Source organism: Scomber japonicus, chromosome 1, assembly GCF_027409825.1.
Source record: "Scomber japonicus isolate fScoJap1 chromosome 1, fScoJap1.pri, whole genome shotgun sequence".
Lineage (NCBI taxonomy): Eukaryota > Metazoa > Chordata > Actinopteri > Scombriformes > Scombridae > Scomber > Scomber japonicus.
This window is the reverse complement of record NC_070578.1, coordinates 40157794-40173656: the sequence shown is the minus strand read 5'-3', so window position 1 is coordinate 40173656 and position 15863 is coordinate 40157794. Positions and strand designations below refer to the sequence as shown.

Genomic DNA, 15863 nt, shown 5'->3' with positions numbered 1-15863 from the left:
TTTTTGTTCTTTAAACTTGAACTAAATGACATCTGCACTGCAGGCACTAACAGCTACTAGATACTGCTCCAAGAAAACTTTATTTAGATGAACATCGGAGTACTTATACATAAATTCAGCCCAGAAAAGATAATTTCATGACTTCTACTGGAACGGATGGTTACATGGTAACCTAGGTTCTCTGCTGGAACTCAGTATATTTGTTAACCTTTCCCACTAGAACTAGAACCATCAGGTTTCTGCTCGTCCAAACTCTCCATTAAGACACAAAACCCTCATTTAAATACTGCTGTCTGCACCTGTTGTTTACACAATTATTCTCAAAACACATGCAAACTAAACGTGCAGTAAATTTGGCCCATTGTGTGAAGTATTATCCAGATAGTTTGTGTCTTTGCCAACTTTTATGGCAGTACGTAATGACGGCAGCGCTGCCTCACACACTGCCATAAAAGTTCCTCATAACATCCGGCCTCATCAGAGGTGATGGATGTGCTTTGGCCAACTCCGGCCTAGCTGCTGAGGTGCAGCAGGTGTGCTCACCTCTGGCGGTGGCGACCAGCCGGGCTTTGGCCTCCCTCTGGAGGATGAGTTGTCACCTCTGGCTGTCTCAGTCACGGCTGCAGAGGGAAGAGCGGTCCGTCTACTCAGGCTGCCCACAACAGCTGCCCCAGTGGGGTCAGTCTCCAAACATATGGAATATGTAGAATGGAGAGATAGTCTTCACACGAGAGAGAAACAATACTCTGACAGTCAGTGGTCTAAATGAAACCAGAGTGAAACCTCGTCCACCATCAACATTTAAACACAGGAAGCTGCTGTCACATCAAGTGATGATGATGATGATGATGATGATGATGATGATGATGATTCTGTCTATTAAATCTTCACCTCTGCAGTTGTCCCTTAAAATGAAAAGTCTGACACATGAACAGCTGAATTGTTCAGATGTTAAATTTGTTTCTTTCGACTCAATGTGCAGAACACAGAACTGGAAACAGGAGTGTGTACAACAGAGCTGAGTTTATTGTCATTGAGATATTATAAAGTCCTTTTTACTGAAGTCCTGATTCTAGTGTTGAGGTCCAGTGTGGTTGGAGTGGGCAGGCAGGTACATGAATCCTCTGAGTTTCCCCTGGATCAGAGCTGGTGACCATAGACAAGGTGACCAGTTAACAGGAAAACCAGTTGATTTGTAACATCGGTCAGGTAATCTGAAGCAGACACACACTTACTACGAGGTTGAGCCTGGCTTATATGCAGCAGCAGAGTAGATGGCTTGATGACTTGATTGCAGGCAGGTGTGTAATCAGGTGAGGCAGTGATTGACAGACCAAACCCAACTCCAGAAACAAGAGGGAGGGGCAACACACCAACCTCCCTGCCCCTCCCAGCCTGCCCTCATCTGGTCACCTGTTCATTGACTTATTAATACAGTTCATATTTAAGTCTGGTTTTCAGTCCAGTCCTTGTTGGATCATTTATCAGCTGAGCTTCTCTCTTTTTTTCATGTTTCAGGAATAAAAACCTTTTTTCTGCTTCAGTGTTTGGTGTTTGTATCCTGCTGCTCTGCTCAGCTGACAATATGAACCAAACATAATGAGTCACACACAGTTTTTCCAGTTTGTCCTCTCACAGCTTCCTTACACATACAATACTGTATATTTAGTGCCACGGGGCAAACGTGCGGCTCGATCGGGAAAGAGGTGCTATGACTTTTGGTGTTGAAATTCCAATTTTTCCAAAGTTATTCCCAAAAAAACGGGAATAATTCTCCATTGGAAATTAATGGGAATTTTTTTTTAAACTCACAAAATGTCACCTTTTTTCTGAGTCTCCTAGCTCTCTCATACCTGCTCGTAGAAATGTGATTCAAACTTTAAAACGGAGGAAAATTTGTGCTCTCTCCAAAACACCAAACTGTTTTTACATAACATGTAAACTTTTCAAACTATGAGCAGTCAAACGAGGAGTGGAAATCACTTTTTCTTCACACTGAGCTTACAACATGACAGTGATATTCAGTAATATTCATGTTTTTTCATGTGTTTGGTGTCAAGTCTGTTATTTTCATCTCAAACTGTCGTCTGTTACAAACAGTTTTTTGTCCAAACAGCTGAAGTCAGTATGAATGAACGAACTGTATCTGCAGGAGAGACACGAGGGACATTTTGGAGCAGGTAGCGCCACCATGTGGGCACAAATATTACAGATTTCCTCCAGATTTTTTCAAAGTTCTCATCAATCAAACTGAAAACACACTCACACTTCCTCAGACCAGGTTTCAGTCTCTGCGGTCCACCATGGTCCATCCTGGAGGAAGAGACAAAGACACAATCAGCTTCATACACCTTCACTCATATCCACCATTAAACATGAACCAGAGTCCCTCAGTTAGTCAGAGTCTGTCCATCTGTCAATACCTGAGAGTGTCCACCTGTCTGTTCATACCTGAAAGTGTCCAGTCTCCAGTGTGGATCCTCCAGTCCAGCAGACAGAAGCTTCTCTCCTGAGTCTCCTGGATGATTGTAGCTCAGGTCCAGCTCTCTCAGATGGGAGGGGTTGGAGTTCAGAGCTGAGGCCAGAGAAGCACAGCCTTCCTCTGTGATCAGACATCCTGACAGACTGAACACACACAACAGTTGATTTAATGAGCTTAAAAGCACTCAGCGCCCCCTGCTGAGCAGAAACTGAGTATCTTTTTTGTGATTGGCTAATTCCTGTCTGTCTGTTTTGCCAGTTAACTGAGCTAATTCATTTGAATGGAGTGATTAATTCATGTTTACTGAGGACACAATAAATAGTTTTATTGCATTGTTTTGTTTTGTATTGTAGTTGTATGATTTGGGGTGTATAAAAATATTCAACATTTATCAATAGAAGTAATGTACATAATTATAATGAGTAATATAATTTCATACAACTAAGTAATTTAAAATCAAAAAGAAAATAATATCTACTCTCTTAATGATAAGATGTATTTAATAATTTCATAACAGTGATGTTCCTGTCTGTGAAAAAATGACTTGACTTTATTTAATTAGTTTAAATAAATATTGTTTATGCTTAAATATGATTAACATTTACTTAATATTTTCAGGGATGTTAAGTTGAGAATAAAGTACATTCATAATGTACTGGTTTCAACCTGGTGCTCCATATGATCAGTGCGTTATTTACACAGTGCAGTTAGATGTTGTAGTAAGAAAAGTATTCACTTATGTTTCCTGGCATGGCCTGATGCACTTAATGTGCCATACATCTTCAAGGTAAAATTGAACTTTGTAAATGTTGTGCATACACTCACAATACACAAGTGTGTCGTATTTGAGAAAAAATAAATCATGTACTCATCCCAGCAGCAGCCCCGTGGCACTCAAAATTTCCCTGGAATTTTCTAGTTATATTTATTCTCTATAATAAAACGGCATCAGATTGTCAGAAGTTATTCTGCATCAGGACAACAAACATGCAGCCATAGTCATAAAGAAGAAGAAGTTGTATTTTAAAAGCTTGTTATATTATCCATTGTGTCAGTAAAGTGAGGATGCTTTCAACAAGTATGTCATGAGTAGATTTTATTGATGATGGTGATAAAATACATGTGAGAACCATAAAAACACACTGAGCTTCCACAGCTGGACATGTCAGACATCATGATGATGATTATACAGATACTTATGATTAACATAGAGTATTGTAATGTAAGCATGGAAAACATCTCTAATTAAACTTCCATGTGCTTTGCAGTTGTGTGTAATTAAAAACATGAAATAAAAAATACACATCAAGAGTACTTTGAACATGTCGAAAAATGTACAAATCAAAACTATAACTCTAGTATTCAAAACAACATTAAAATTATGAGTAGAAAATATGAATCAGAACTTAAACTCAAAAATAAATGTAAGAAATATAACCGTAGCATGTTAAGGAGTAATTAGAACACAAAAATACATCGTATATATTGAAGATACACATCTATGAGTAATATTGGAGCCTTTACATCCATTAATTAAAATACACTTTGAGTGCTGCTGTAGGAGTTTATGGCAAGTCGTCCTCAAACAAACAAAAACTAGGACTTACAACGCATGGTGATATGGATCATCAGCCAATCATCTACTGGGGCTGGAAGTAAATCTCAATATAAAAAAATAACATTTAAACACAAACTACACTCTCATTAGTAACATCAATGAATCATGAAGAAGGAAAAATAACTGAGTGTTTGAGTCTGAGACAGATCTGCTTCACAGTGCAGAGTGTGTGATGTTTGATTTCAGCAGCTGATCTTCAGTCAGCAGAGTTTCTGTCCACATGAGAGACTCTCCCTCCTACAGAGGAACCAGAGACTCTCCCTCCTACAGAGGACACAGAGAGACACTCCCTCCTACAGAGGACACAGAGAGACTCTCCCTCCTACAGAGGACACAGAGAGACTCTCCCTCCTACAGAGGAACCAGAGACTCTCCCTCCTACAGAGGAACCAGTGAGACTCTCCCTCTTACAGAGGAACCAGAGAGACTCTCCCTCCTACAGAGGTACCAGTGAGACTCTCCCTCCTACAGAGGACACAGAGAGACTCTCCCTCCTACAGAGGAACCAGAGAGACTCTCCCTCCTACAGAGGAACCAGAGAGACTATCCCTCCTACAGAGGACACAGAGAGACTCTCCCTCCTACAGAGGACACAGAGAGACTGAGGAACCAGAACCAACCCAAAACCCAGCATACAGAGGTTCAGTGAATGTGGTGTTGAAGGTGTGGAGGTGGATCAGTGTGTCAGAGGAGACTCTGTAGAAGGACAGAGTGCCAGCAGTACAGTCCACATACACTGCTACTCTGTTAGAGACAGAGGAGGAGGAGGAGGAGGAGGAGGAGGAGATGGAGGAGGCTGTTCTCTTATTGTGCCAGACAGAGTAACAACCCTGATCAGAGCACTTCAGACTCCAGGACTGATCATTATATCCAAACATACAGTCAACACTGCTTCCTTTCCTGCTGATTCCTCTGTAACTCACTGATATATCAACTCTTCCTCTAGACTCAACCTCCCAGTAACAGCAACCAGTCAGATCATTTCTACACAGCAGCTGAGACCAGACATCAAATCTGTCTGGATGATCAGGATATGACTGATCCTTCTCCACACGTGTCATCGTCCTGTTGTTGTCAGACAGTTTGAGTTCTCTGTTCATTGTGTTTGGATCCAGTTCCAGTTCACAGGCATCTGATGGAGAGAACGAGACACAATACAGCTGCAGTTTATCATCTGTTGATTTATTAGTAACTTTACTGACAATCACTGAAATTAAACCATTTAAACTTAAACCATCTCCATGACAACTGAGACACTCCATCACTGAGGAAGACCATGAGATTTGACTGAAAGCTTTGGAGATACAGAGTAAGTGGACCTTTAGATGAGAATTTATTCAATTTTTTTCTAAGTTAACCTTCATTCCAGCTGCGTCTGATGTTTGTCTGAATGTAAATTCAACAGTTCAGTTCAGTTTGAACATGAACAGTCAACTTGACAGATATTTAGTAATACTATGGAGTTTGGCGTAAAATGAAGGTCTTTGCACATCGAGTCTGTTATTTTCATCTCAAACTGTTGTCTGTTACAAACACATTTCTCTTTTAACTTCTGAACTGTAATAAACAGAAGGAAAACATTTTTCATGGATTCATTGGTTCAAGATAAATGTTAGTTTAGGCCACGCCCATTTCTGCTAAATCCAAATTGCCATCATTCTGAACTTTTTTCACTTTCATATTTCATCCAGTTTTTCTCAAAGTTCTCATGAATCAAACTGAAAACACACTCACACTTCCTCACACCAGGTTTCAGTCTCTGCGGTCCACCATGATCCATCCTGGAGGAAGAGACAAAGACACAATCAGCTTCATACACCTTCACTCATATCCACCATTAAACATGAACCAGAGTCCCTCAGTTAGTCAGAGTGTCTGTCCATCTGTCCATACCTGAGAGTGTCCACCTGTCTGTTTATACCTGAGAGTGTCCACCTGTCTGTCCATACCTGACAGTGTCCACCTGTCTGTCCATACCTGAGAGTGTCCACCTGTCTGTTTATACCTGAGACTGTCCACCTGTCTGTCCATACCTGAGAGTGTCCACCTGTCTGTCCATACCTGAGAGTGTCCACCTGTCTGTCCATACCTGAGAGTGTCCACCTATCTGTCCATACCTGAGAGTGTCCACCTGTCTGTTTATACCTGAGACTGTCCACCTGTCTGTCCATACCTGAGAGTGTCCACCTGTCTGTCCATACCTGAGAGTGTCCACCTGTCTGTCCATACCTGAGAGTGTCCACCTGTCTGTCCATACCTGAGAGTGTCCACCTATCTGTCCATACCTGAGAGTGTCCAGTCTCCAGTGTGGATCCTTCAGTCCAGCAGCCAGAAGCTTCTCTCCTGTGTCTCCTGGATGATTGTATCCCAGGTCCAGCTCTCTCAGATGGGAGGGGTTGTTGCTCAGAGCTGAGGCCAGAGAAGCACAGCCTTCCTCTGTGATCAGACATCCTGACAGACTGAACACACACAACATTTCATCTAATGAGCTTAAAAAGATTCTCAATTCAATAAACATCATGTTGTCCTTCAGGCCTTCACGTTTACACTCGGTGCCCCCTGCTGTATGTTGGTCTCATGCAGATACATTTAAGGTAAGTAATAGGAGAGAAACATGTTCCTGCTGGAGGTTGCAACTGCTGAAGCTCAGAGTTTAATCTGATGCCATTCTGTTATTACTTTGGCAGAAGAAAGCCTTTAAAGCTAAATATTGTTTGACAGCATTCCTAAAGACAGTAATTCTGTGTTGTATATATCTTTTGTTATTCTTTTCATTATACTAGATTTTCATGAATTTATGCACATTGAGTCTTCATTGAAGATTAAATGACAAACACTGTTCAAAAAAACTTAAGGGAACACTTAAATTGCACATCAGATCTTAATGAACAAATGATTCCAGTGTAAAATCTTCACTGATGTAAATTGCATAATTAGTTGAGAAGATCAGTAGTGTGTTTGGCCCCCGCTTTCCTGTGTGCACTCCCAACAACATCTGTGCATGTTGTCTTGGGAGGTACATACAAAACTACAATACCCTACTGTCACATCCTGTCTGTAGTTATTGTTGTGTTAGTTTCTGTCTTATTTTGAAAGATTTTCTCCTTGTGTGTGTGGTTGTTTTTACTTCCTGTGTTTTCTCGCCTTAGTTGATTTCCTCATGTGTTTCATCTGTGTCCTGTTTGTATCACCCCTTGTCTATAAAGGTTTTGGTTTACGGTTCAGTCCCTGTTCGATCCTCGGTGTTGTTTTTTCATCTGTTAATTCTCATCCTGTTTTGGTTCAGTTTGTTTGAGTCTTGTCCTGCTACCATTTGGGCTTCTCTGCCACTTTTTGTTTTGCCTTCTCAGGCAAGAATAAAATACTGTCTATCAGCCTGCAGTCTCTGCATTTGGGTCCACCTGCAACTTGTGACACCCTCCTCCAGTCTAAGTCTTCACCAGGAATCATTGAGTGAGCCCATTGTCAGTGGTTATGAAAATTCAACTGGCTACACTTCAGTGTTCAACTGTCTTAGTGCATCTGATTTCAAAGAGTTTATGTGTGAAGTTTTCAATAATCTGGTTTTCACTTTTTCAAAAACGTTTCCTCCAAGTTTAAATACTTTACACAGACGTCTGGACTATGGCAGTGTTAGATTAAAGAAGCTAAATTATATTGCTGCTTAAACTAGTTACAAGAAACTGTATGAGCAATAATATGCCAACTTGCACAAACAGTATGCTGTTTTTATTATATCATTAATCTTTATAATTTAAAATTGATTTGTGGTTAGTTAAATTACCATATTTTACACCATTCAGATACCACCTAAAATCAGGTTAGACGGTCCCATTTTTTTTTGGTTAGATCAGCAGCCCCTCAAAATGTTTGTGCACATTCCTGCGTGGTGGCGTCAGATGCACCGATACATAACGTCCCATAGGGGCTCAGTTTGATTTAGGTCAGAGGAACATGAGGTCCAGTCAATGGCTTCAATGCCTTCATCATACAGGAACTGCCGACACACTCTGGACACATGGACAGATTAACATCCCTGAAGTTTAACTGACTTGGTGTTATACTGTGATGATTAAGTGTTCCCTATATATTATTTTTGAGCAGTGTATATCCTGACTCATGTTGTCGTGAAAGGAGTTGTACTTCATATTACAACACTTCAGCTCAGATAGTACACAACATTTTTTTGGTATAACTTTTTTTTTCAAGTAAACTAAAAACTAGGGTAGGCCAACATATTACTTTATATAAACAGTAATAAAAATGACCTGAGAGTTTCCAGTCCGCAGTGTGGACTCTCCAGTCCAGCCGACAGTGTCTTCACTCCTGAATCCTGCAGATCGTTGTTACTCAGGTCCAGATCTCTCAGACTGGAGGACTGGGAGCTGAGAACTGAGGACAGAGCTGCACAGGTTCTCTCTGAGAGGTTACAGCCACTCAACCTGAAGAAGAATCAGCAGAACAAACAAAAACAATTGCATCATTACTTTTCTTCACTGAGTTAAGTTTAAACTACATTAATCTGGATAGTTCTGTGTGCACCTACAGAGCTTTGTTGGAGGCTTTGACCACTGGCAGCAGCCTCAGAAGAGCCTCCTCTGAAGCAGAATATTTCTTCAGGTCAAACACGTCCAGATCTTTTTCTGATGACAGTAAGATGAAGACCAGAGCTGACCACTGAGCAGGAGACAGTTTATCTGTGGAGAGACTTCCTGATCCTAGGTACTGTTGGATCTCCTCCACTAGAGAACGATCATTCAGTTCATTCAGACAGTGGAACAGATTGATGCTTCTCTCTGCAGAAACATTCTCACTGATCTTCTTCTTGATGTAGTCGACTGTTTCCTGATTGGTCTGTGAGCTACTTCCAGTCTGTGTCAGCAGACCTCCTAGGAGAGTCTGATTGGTCTGCAGTGAAAGACCCAGGAGGAAGCGGAGGAACAAGTCCAGGTGTCCATTTGGACTCTTTAAGGCCTCATCCACAGCACTCTGGTACAAACGTGTTGATTTGTCTCCGATCACTTTAGACCACCAGGATGTTGTCTGTGCAAGCAGATTGACTCCAGAGTTGATGAATGTCAGATGGACATGAAGAGCAGCCAGAAACTCCTGAAAGCTCAGATGGATAAAGCAGAACACCTTGTCCTGGTACAGCCCTCTCTCCTCTTTAAAGACCTGTGTGAACACTCCTGAGTACACCGAGGCTGCTCTGATATTGATGCCACACTCTGTCAGGTCTGATTCATAGAAGATCAGGTTGCCTTTCTGCAGCTGCTCAAAAGCCAGTTTTCCCAGAGACTCAATCATCTCCCTGCTCTCTGGACTCCAGTGTGGATCTGTCTCAGCTCCTCCATCATACTTGACCTTCTTCAGTTTGGACTGAACCACCAGGAAGTGGATGTACATCTCAGTCAGGGTCTTGGGCAGCTCTCCTCCCTCTCTGCTTTTCAACTCATCCTCCAGAACTGTAGCAGTGATCCAGCAGAAGACTGGGATGTGGCACATGATGTGGAGGCTTCGTGATGTCTTGATGTGGGAGATGATGGTGCTGGCCTGCTCCTCATTTCTGAATCTCTTCCTGAAGTACTCCTCCTTCTGTGGGTCAGTGAACCCTCTGACCTCTGTCTCCATGCCGACACACTCAGGAGGGATCTGATTGGCTGCTGCAGGTCGTGTGGTTATCCAGAGGCGAGCAGAGGGAAGCAGTTTCCCCCTGATGAGGTTTGTCAGCAGCACATCCACTGAGGTGGACTCTGTAACATCAGTCAGGATCTCAGTGTTGTGGAAGTCCAGAGGAAGTCGACACTCATCCAGACCGTCAAAGATGAACACAACCTGGAACTCTTCAAACCTGCAGATTCCTGCTTCTTTAGTTTCAGTAAAGAAGTGATGAACAAGTTCCACCAAGCTGTACTTTTTCTCTTTCAGCACATTCAGCTGTCTGAAAGTGAATGGAAATGTGAAGTGTATGTCCTGGTTGGCTTTGTCTTCAGCCCAGTCCAGAGTGAACTTCTGTGTTAAGACTGTTTTCCCAATTCCAGCCACTCCCTTTGTCATCACTGTTCTGATTGGTTCACCTCTTCCAGGTGAGGCTTTAAAGATGTCTTCTTGTCTGATTGTTGTTTCTGGTCTGTCTGGTTTCCTGGACGCTGTTTCAATCTGTCTGACCTCATGTTCATCATTGACCTCTGCAGTCCCTCCCTCTGTGATGTAGAGTGGTGTGTAGATCTCATTCAGAAGGGTTGGGTTTCCTGCTTTAGCGATCCCCTCAAACAGACACTGGAACTTCTTCTCCAGGTTAGACTTGAGTTTACGTCGACACTTTGCAGCACCAGCTCCTGAATGAACAAACAACAAATGAAATCAGTGAGTGGATCCTACAGAAAGTCTAGAAATATGAACATGTAAGTGTGTCTGTATAGTTTTTCCTCCTCCATCAGTTTTATTCAGCTCATCAGTGGAGGACAAACAGCCTCTGATCTGATGCAGATGTGTGCAGCATATTTACAGCAGAGTTTGAAATATAAACCTCTCCCATGTTGCCTCCATTTCCTCTCCATCATGTTAAATCTCTTAAAATCCTCTTACTGCTCTCCAGACGCTCAGCCAGCTCCTCCTGCTTCATTCTCCTCAGGAAGTGCAGTGTGATCTTCAGAAATGCTTCTCTGCTGCTCCTCCTCTGCTCTTCCTCCTCACCGTCCAACACCTCCTCATCCTCAGTCTGACTCTCTAAGCATTCTGGGTAACCTTGGCTCAGACCACTCTGGACTCTCTTCAGCTCGTTCTTCACAAAAGTGACGATGTTCTCCTCCAGCAGCTGGAACAGAAAGATAAAGTGAACATTTAATTTAAACTGGTAGAACACAACATGTGATTCATGTGTCAGTCTGAAGGCCTGCTGGTCTAAACAGAGCAGCATGGACACTGTTAGGACCTGAATGCTACTTTAGTATTTCATCTGTAGGTTGATGGAGTTAATAGTAAAAGGTATGTTTGTACATGTACACACCATAAATATGGAGTCCAGCTGTGTTTGATGCTGCTGTGCAGACTGATCACTGGGAACCTCTGAGCTCTGCTGCTGAACTCTGTGGAGAAAACATCACGTTTAAGGACATTTAATGACTCAAATCTGCACACAGCTTATTAAAGATGTTCTGTCATGATGACAAAATGAACTCCATTAAACGCTGCTCTGATTACTGGTAATCAAATTCTTACCTTCCATCAGCAGGTTGTCCATCTTTAAAGTCAAAAGGAGGACCCATAGACCGGTCACTCTTCATGGACACACAGCTGGGCTCAGGAGAGTCTGCTCTCTGCTGCTGCATCCTGATATGAATAAAACAGTTCATTCATCAATTCCATAACATGTTTTGATTTGAATGGCATCATAAACATTTAGAAGAAGAAATAGAAAGAAAAGTTGCTATGATATTAAACTGGGTATAAACATAGACTGAAAAAAACAAACATTGGATGTAGTCACTGTGACGTCACCCAGTGGTTTCTAGTGTTTGAAGCCTTGAGTTTGGCAATTTGACATCACTATCTTGGATTTGAATGGTGCCATCTTTGATTTTTGGAGCCAGAACTGATCATATTTGGACAACATGGTGGAGCTGACTCATTAGAAAATGTTTTACTACAACTAAATTAGTATATATGATATGAAACATAGTATATAATATAACACTGAACTCTGTGACATGTGACTCTTGCACAGGTGTACACTGTGATGTCACTGCTGAAACTATATATTGATTGCTCTTCTCAGGAGAGTCAGATAATAACAAAATTCACTTTTAAATTCTTACCTTCCATCAGCAGGTTGTCCATCTTTAAAGTCAAAAGGAGGACCCATAGACCGGTCACTCTTCATGGACACACAGCTGGGTTCAGGGGAGTCTGCTCTCTGCTGCTGCATCCTGATACAAACAAACAATTAACAAATCAAAGAGTTTAAAAAGATGAATTTTGAGCAGACTGTCAGCAGCTGAAGTTTTAGAAGCAGAATGAAAATCAGTAAGAAGACAGTGGATGAGAAACGTTCTCCTGTTCATCAAAATGTCATCTGATGAAAGATGCTGTCTCATCTTAGTTGATTAGTTGACTAATCAGTGGTTGAGCTCTTTGTTAACTCACAAAGTTAGTAGTTCATTCTGAGTTATTGTGACTTATTATTCAGTAGTTGAGTGTCAGATGTGACAGTGAGTGTGAATAATGATGGTGGAGTGATGTGAGTGGAGAACAGTGATGGACAGTTAGAGATCCTCATCTCACCTCTGAGCTTTGGTCTGGCTGTCATGTTCCCCACACAGAGAGCTTTTAGAGGGAGGGACTCCCTCCTCTCTGTCCTCACACTGATCCATAGCAGAGGAACACCTTCACACAAACACAACAACATGCTCATTCATTACAACAAGGTGATTAAAAAGCTGAATATCATGAATGAAAACAGTATTTCTGTGACCTTCTTTTAACAGATTTAATTGTATATTGTTATATGTGTTGTAGATTTTTAAATATGCGGCCCATACATCAGTGGAGACAGTAGACAGGGTTGAAAAGGTTTATTAGCTTCATCAAGGAGAAGTGAATGAATAATCAGTACATGTTCTGTTATGATGGTCCTTTAAAGTCTCAAGTGTCTGTCCTCTGGGGAAAGTCTTAAACCACACAGATAATGCCTCAGGTTGAGCCAGCCAAATATGGGCAGATCAAACACATTTACAGCATATAGATATACTGGTTTACAGATAAGAACAGTGCTTAGACACAACTCAGGGCCTTTGTCCTCCATCCCACAGCTTCATCATATCAACCTCTGACTACAGTTACCTCTACTCCGTTCAGAGAGAGACATGAAAACACACATCTGACCTCTGCTGCTACAGCAACACTATCAGGGTGCCTCCTGTTTTCCCCAAAAGGAGCAGACTCACTGCCTACTACTATCTCAGAGGAGACAGTGTCTTCCAGTCAAGATTTAATGTGGCCTTGAAATGACCGCAAAGCCTAGTTTGACCCCGTATATGCCAATGATTGACATACATGATGGAAAATTCCCTCACTATATGGTTTTATTACCTGTAAATCATTAACCATTCCACGTATCAAACAAGCAGTTTGTTGGACTATGGATTATTGTAACTGTGTACAAGTTTTTATAATAACCGTCATAATGTTTATCATGTTCAATATGACTGACTGTAGGTGACCTTTAATATGAACACGACCAATAAAATGAATCCAACACACAAATACTGACTTCAAGAAACAGTTTCACAAAAATAAAAGTCAATCACTTTGGCCTATTTATCTGAAATATAGCATCAAGGAGAAGTGAAGGAATTATCAGTACATGTTCTGTGCTGATGGTCCCTTCAAGTCTGAAGTTTCTGAAAGTCTTAAACAACACAGCCTCAGGTCGAGCCAGCCAAATATGTGCAGATCCAACACATTTACAGCATATAGAAATTAGTCTACTGGTTTACAGATAAGAACAGTGCTTAGACACAACTCAGGCCCTTTGTCCTCCATCCCACAGCTTCATCATATCAACCTCTGACTACAGTTACCTCTACTCCGTTCAGAGAGAGACATGAAAACACACATCTGACCTCTGCTGCTACAGCAACACTATCAGGGTGCCTCCTGTTTTCCCCAAAAGGAGCAGACTCACTGCCTACTACTATCTCAAGAGGAGACAGTGTCTTCCAGTTAAGATTTAATGTGGCCTTGTGATGACGGCAAAGACTAGACCCAGTACATGATGGGAAATTCACTAACTATATGGTTTTATTACCTGTAAATCATTAACCATCCCACCTATGAAGCTCTTTTTTGTTGTAATTGTGAATTTGTTAATATAATAACTGTCATAATGTTTATCAGGTTAAAGATAACTGAATGGAGGTGACCGTTAATATGGACACGACCAATTAAACACACAAATACTGACTTCAATAAACAGTTTTAGAAAAATAGAAGTCAATCACTTTAGCCTATTTAACACCCAGTTTCAGTTGTTGGGCATGTTGGTTTACTACCGTAAAAAGCAGTGTACTACTTTGGAGGGCGTCATGCTGGAAAAACAGTTTTCTGTTAAAGACTGGTTTATTTGAATGCATCAGTAGTTATTAATTCATAAACACAGATGTTTATACTCCAAAACTTTCTCTATTTACTTTCATTTAAAACACAATCAAACATATTACACCTGAAACAGTGTGTTGGGTTAATGGTTAATGGTCCGGTAATGATTTAACTGAGCTGTTTCAATTAAACCTTTTAAAAGAACACAGTAACTTTACATACATATTTAATACAGTGTGTAGCTGTGTCATTCTTAGTGTGGACGGCCTTTAACAGACCTATAATAATATCCAGATCCAACCTCTCCACCAACAGGTGAATAGGACACACCGGTGTATAAGACGGACTCCACTTTTAAATTAAAAATACTGCGTTAAAGGTGCATCTTTTTACGGCATTTGAAAATGACCCCAAATATTAATCTAATCTTTATATAATATCAAGTATATACTGTATATTACATGTTCATACTCATATAACTCATTTTATAGTATTACCAGTCAGTGCTTACATAGTGCTAGCATAGTGGAAAAATGTGCATTTTAAAGAAGAAAAATATAATTTACACATGCTGACACAAACATGATGAAAACTGTCGGCTACGTTACCTTTACATGCTGAAAATCATCTGAATGAAGCTGATGAGTGAAGGTGAAATATATCAGCAGCTTCAACCAGCCAGCAACATTTAAACACGCAGAAGAAGAAGAAACATGTAACTCACAGCAGGACAGTCTCATCTCTCTGTAATCATCTTTAATCTGAAGTCTTTAAGGAAATCTGATAACAGAAAAACAGCTCTGAACTTTGGTAGAACTCAAGTCAAACATTAACAGACAACAGTATGAATCTTTATCAGCTATCGCTTTATCAGTTATTATTAGAATCGTTAGCTGCTTATAGATGTAAATGTGTAAAAACATGCGGATGAAACAAACATATTAGTGAAGATACTGTATGTGCTCACTGATTCTGTTTTTGGTCTCTAAACTTGTATTAAACTAAATGACATCTGCACTGCAGCCACTAACAGCTACTAGATGCTGCTCCAAGAAAACTTTATTTACATGAACATCAGAGTTTTATACATAATTTCAGCCCAGAAAAGATCATTTCATAACTTCTACTGGAAGGGATGGTTACATGGTAACCTAGGTTCTCTGCTAGAACTCAGTATATTTGTTGACCTTTCCCACTAGAACCTCTAATTCCATGAGATCAGGTTTCTGCTCGTCCAAACTCTCCATTAAGACACAAAACCCTAATTTAAATACTGCTGTCTGCACCTGTTACAGTTATTCTTTGTAGATCACGCTCAAAACACATGCAAACTAAACGTGCAGTAAATTATGCCCACTGTGTGGAGTATTAGCTAGATGGTTTGTGTCTTTGCCAACTTTTATGGCAGGGTGTAATGACGGCAGCGCTGCCTCACACACTGCCATAAAAGTTCCTCATAACATCCGGCCTCATCAGAGGTGATCGGTGTGTTTTGGCCAATCCCGGCCTAGCTGCTGAGGTGCGGCAGGTGTGCTCACCTCTGGCGGTGGCGACCAGCAGGGCCTTGGCCTCCCTCTGGAGGATGAGTTGTCACTTCTGGCTGTCTCAGTCACGACTGCAGAGGGAAGACCAGTCCATCTTCTCAGGCTGCCCACAACAGCTGCC

At 41.2% G+C, this 15863-nt stretch overlaps 1 protein-coding gene across 1 annotated transcript in view; it reads right to left on the bottom strand.

Annotated features, from left to right (window-relative positions):
• The window catches only part of LOC128384327 (NACHT, LRR and PYD domains-containing protein 12-like), a gene marked incomplete at its 3' end in the record, with an annotated part of 55584 nt that extends 40680 nt beyond the window's left edge, over window positions 1-14904 (bottom strand). The window contains exons 1-3 of the mRNA XM_053343912.1: window positions 14807-14904; window positions 12384-12485; window positions 11918-12028 (exon numbers count right to left, since the gene is read on the bottom strand). Coding sequence (XP_053199887.1) covers window positions 11918-12028; window positions 12384-12472 — 200 coding nt within the window. The remainder of the gene's footprint in view (window positions 1-11917; window positions 12029-12383; window positions 12486-14806) is intronic.
• Between the last annotated feature and the right edge of the window lie 959 nt (window positions 14905-15863).